The sequence below is a fragment of the Epinephelus moara genome, chromosome 7 (genome assembly GCF_006386435.1).
Source record: "Epinephelus moara isolate mb chromosome 7, YSFRI_EMoa_1.0, whole genome shotgun sequence".
In the NCBI taxonomy this organism is placed as follows: domain Eukaryota; kingdom Metazoa; phylum Chordata; class Actinopteri; order Perciformes; family Serranidae; genus Epinephelus; species Epinephelus moara.
The window spans coordinates 2,233,973-2,238,865 of NC_065512.1; the positions used below are offsets into that span (position 1 = coordinate 2,233,973).

At 44.0% G+C, this 4,893-nt stretch overlaps 1 protein-coding gene across 1 annotated transcript in view; it reads right to left on the minus strand.

The window, feature by feature from the left end:
* Positions 1-4,893, minus strand: part of LOC126393333 (diacylglycerol kinase beta) — a 145,103-nt gene that overhangs the window by 31,388 nt on the left and 108,822 nt on the right. Inside the window, exon 21 of the mRNA XM_050049440.1 lies at positions 2,415-2,616. Coding sequence (XP_049905397.1) covers positions 2,415-2,616 — 202 coding nt within the window. The remainder of the gene's footprint in view (positions 1-2,414; positions 2,617-4,893) is intronic.

Sequence of the window (4,893 nt, forward strand, 5' to 3'; positions counted from 1 at the left end):
GCTAGAAGAGTCAGAGTTTGGGACGGAGTCTTTTACCCCCTGGAGTGTTACCAGAGTTTCTGGAGTGCTCAAATAAATGGGCCTTTTTCCGGAACGCTCCTCTGGTCTCCTGCTCGTGAGGGATTCATTAAAATATCGTAACATGGTTTAGATTTCTAAATAAACATTCACCTTGTCGCTAGATAGACCTACTCCTGAAAAACTCGTGTGCAAGGCTTTTTGTCCCTACAAGGCCACCATCATTTACCCGACGGGAGGGGTGAGCGAGTGAGCCCTGCAATCTAGAATTTGACCACTGATGTCACTGTTTTCAACCCATTTTACACACTGGCCCTTTAATTTTAGGCACAAAAACCTCTTGGTTATGGTGAGAAAAAGATCACGTTTTGATTGAATTTGATTGATTTTAAAATAGCTTGTTTGGGGGCACTACAAGGCAGAAAACACAACAAGGTCTTGGTAAACTAGAAGTACCACCTTGCGGTTGTATCCCTCAGAAAACCAGTCAAGTTTCTCTGACAGTTTCTATCCATGTCTGTTAAAACATGGATGCTGGTCACACTTATTCCCCCGTCAGCACAGAAGATCTGTACAATCAGCAAAGTTTCAAGGTCGACATTAGTATCGGACCAAATGTCTCCCCTTCTGTTCCCAGGTGGCACACCATCCATTGTCCCCTCCACCTCCCAATGACCGAGTCAACACATGTTCTACATCACTTCAGAGACGTTGATATGATGCGTATAAAACGTAAAAGTGTAACATACCCATGGTTTGCAAAAAAGTACAATGCCATTATTTTCCTCTGGCAACTGGGCTGTTTGAAATGAAATGAAAGCATCAGCGGCAAATATATTCTGACTTTCATTCCTAAATATGTATTGAGCCAATCTCCCAAACTGCAACCACCCTTCTGTCAGACCTCACTGGTCAGGTTGTGTCTTTCAAACTCCAAACATGCAGTTTGTAAGTCAGGTGTTCTGTTGAACATGTGATGTGAGATATCTCCTGGTTTATTTCCTCAGACTTGACAAAGCTCCAGAGCCACAGAGGACACTGTACAACTGTTCTCCCAGGCTGAGTAGTACTCACTCCTGATGAGTAAACTGACCTTTATGTGTACAGTAGCGGCAGATAAACCCAACACTCAGGTAGTGAGCACACACACACTGTTTATCTGCTGGTGTCACACACTGCTGAAATGTCACTGTCCACAGTGACACATGCATCAAGATGTCTCAAATATCAGATGGTTTAGATACAGACTGGACTTTCTTAATGAGCAGCTGTGACACACTCAGGAGCCAAAAAGTAAAGTAATCTAAGTATTTTAGTGACATGAACTGTTTTTGTTGTTTGTTGCTCTCTAATAGTTGTCTGCATTTCCCCTAGGTGGTTCGGTTTTATTTGAATGTGTGCAAATGAGAAGAGTGGTGTTCTGTTGTTTGACCTGAACACAGGAATCGTGTCTCAATCAGATATCAGTGTGGACAGTGGAGAGGGGCAGATGAAATCATATCTGAATACAATCTGGATATGAGACACATTTTAATGTAGGCATGCAGGAGGTCAGACACAAAGAAGAGACAATAAAGAGAATAAGTATCACAGCTCTGCCTCTGTTTGCTCCTCCAAAACTCAACGTGTCACTCAAACAGAGGCTGACTGCTCGTACAGGTATAACTCTGAACACAGACTGAAGAATGAATGGACATGTGCAGTATCTGTTCTATAACTGTCAGCATTTATTGACTGAACATTCTGTTTCCTCCCTTCTGACACAATGCTGACGCTTATTTCTCGGCCTTTATCTAAACCAGATGTTTGATGGTTGTTACTGTCTTTATAATACCAGTTCTGCCAGCGCTTCCTGTCCCTCAGGGACGTCATCAAGGCAACAACAGTTGCAGTCGCAGACTGTTTTGTGTGGGTTAAACCTCAAAGAAGAAGGCTGTTTTGTGTCAGACGCATTTCAGTTTATTTCAAAAGAAGGCCATTCAGACCAGAGGCTTGTGATACGAAGAATAATCCCTGTCACTGTGTCTGCCTGGCCTGGCTAACAGACAAACAACCAAGATAACTTTAGCATCAGAGTTAGCTAAGTTTATAACCTATATGCCAGTTCATGAACCCGGTAGACCCAGACGCTACAGATGCTTCTCACTTATGGTTACGTCAAACACAGCTGTTATCTCATTGGTTGCACTTTGAAAGGTAAGTGGCAAACATGGTCAAAGTTTAAACTTTGAGGGCAGCCCTCTGTGGTGATTTTAAAGGTAACACTTCCGCCTAGTTGGGCACCAGTGCTCTCCTCAAGAGTAAACAACTGCACAGCCAGCTTAGGGCGGTTTTACCACCAATCATGTCAACAACATAAACCACAACAGTGCCCTCATGTATCTGCTCTGACTCACCTTGCATGCAGAATTTCAGCTCTTTAGTGTCTGTGACGGTGCTGGCTGGCATCCTGTCAGGAACCTTCTTGCTCATGCGGTTGTAGTTCCTCCTCTTCTTTGTCTCACCCCACAGGTTGGAGCCGCCGTGCATGCTGGGGATGTTGAGCACAGCGATGCCCTCTAAGGAGGTGTTGCTGAGGTCCAAGATGATCCCGTCGCACTATGGAGAGACAGAAAGATAGAAAGAAGATTGACAGAATGATTATGATGAGATATTTAGAACAGCTAAAAAGTTACAAAAGCATCATACAAATAATTTGGTCCCTGTATGTGCACTGAAGCTCCCCTGGGGGAACACAGGCTCTGTCTCGTCAAGGTTGACCTTTGAGTGCTGCCTTGACAATCACTCCAAGATGTCAGCCATGCAGGCGGCACTGCATGCCTCTACCTGAGTGTCAGATGGAGAAATTACAAGAATAGCTGGGTGTCATCCGCATAACAGGGATTGGAAGCGATGTGAGTGTATGGCAGCACTGAGCGTCCTCATGTAAAGGGAGAAGGAAAGAGGGCCCAGAACTGGGCCTTGTGGAACTCCTGTTGTGAGACAGATCCTTTCCATGTCACCTGGAAGGAACGAGCCATGAAGAGTCAAGAGAAGGGTCTGTTGGGTCACTGTGTTTAATGCAGCAGACATGTCCAGTAGTCTGAGGACAGAGGGGGGGAGAATTTGCTGCTCTGAGACTAAAGATGTGTTGATAAGGTGGGTTAAGAAGATCAGGGGGTCAGAGGTGACAGACTAGAGAGGAGTGGAGGGGAAAGGGTCAAGAGAGCAGGCGATGAGGGGGCTGGAAGATACAAGGTCAAGGACCTTGCTGTGGGAGAGGAGGAAAAGAAACAGTCTTAATTTAAACAAACATTTTTCTTCACCAACCTTTTTTCCATGATGAAAATGAGACAACGATAAGCTAAAAATAAATCTTTGAGAGTGCAAACTAAGATGAAATCTATGTTTCATTTTTGTTGACGAGATGTGACAAAAAAGTTAGTGGTGGACTATCAGACATCGAAAGACTGAGAGGCTGGTAAACTCCAGTAAATAGTCAGCTGTTGGTTGGAGTGGTGAGCTGTAATGGAGGAGGCTGGGGGGTGGAGGAAAGAATTTCAAATATTGCTAATTTTCCTTTAGTAAAAGTAGCAAACAAGATGAGTGAGGAAGAGGAGGAGGAGGAGGAGGCGGGCTGGAGAAGAAGATCTTAAAGAGTTTTCTGGGATTTTAAACAGAAATGTGGAACTAACTTGTAATAACATGCAACGTGACCTTATGCTACAGCCCGTTTCATATGATCCACCATGTGCTGCTTCCATCTGTGCAGAAATGTACTGTTGGCAAATGTATTCTGGTAGAAAGAAGTTCCTTAAAACTGTTGATCTGCTCAATGTATTTCAGTGTTAAATGCCATGAGCTCAGCTGTGCAGGCAGACTTTTCTTTATGAGACATCTGCAGACCTTTGCGGGTCACACAGTAACGATCAACACTTAGAACTAAAGAGTTTTTGGAAGAAGCAATTTGTGAAGTGTACTTGAGGTTGAACTGAATCCAACAATTTTTATGTTCTGTTGAGACGAAACAGCAGCACCAGTTCGAGCTGACTGGCTCAGTAATTACCCAGTGATTTCAGTGGGATTTGTTTGCAGGCCTTTTTAGGATCCACTGATCATCTTAGCTTTAATATATGTGTCCACCTTACTTGTTTGATCTCTGCTGCCACATAAATTGATGCCGCTTTGCAGCTTAGCTCCACTACGCCACCGCTAGTGTCCAATCAGAGACCCCGGGGGGTCCATGATGAAAGCCTCTCATCAAATGAGTGATATAACCACAAAGTACTAATAATGATATCATTTTTAACCAGGGTGTCTCTGATTGGCTGCTTTTTATTCACCCTGTGCTGCCCTGCCCGTTGTTAATCTCCCTGATGTTTTCATTCCTCTGGTCAGTGCTAGCTGTGCTACTTGGTGCTACTCAGCGATCGGACGGTTTTACAGAACCACATCTTTCTGCATTCAGTGACTGGGAGGACGACATGAAAAATTTGACCTGAAATCATATACAAGGACCTTAATTACTTTGTGGTGTCTCTTTGTGTAAGTGGCTCCAAAACATTATAACTTTTTAAGTTTAAAAACAGCTTTTGGCAAGTAGCAAGGGTTTAGCTGGAGGCAAAACAATTCTCCACAGACATTAGCTAGTGCTAGCTAGCAAGATCTGTTGGCTCGTTTGCGACAATGGAAGAAGATGATATGTGTGACTGAATTTACCAACGCACCATGTGAGGTCACTCACTCTCCGGGACCGCCAGTGTTACTTGAATAAGTAAACACTGACCAACGGGACCAGACTGGCCGACCCGTATGCTCTCACTCAGTGGATGGATGATGTCACAGGAAGCCAATCTTACATTATCTTTTGCTATGGAAGCTAACGTTAGCTAAAGC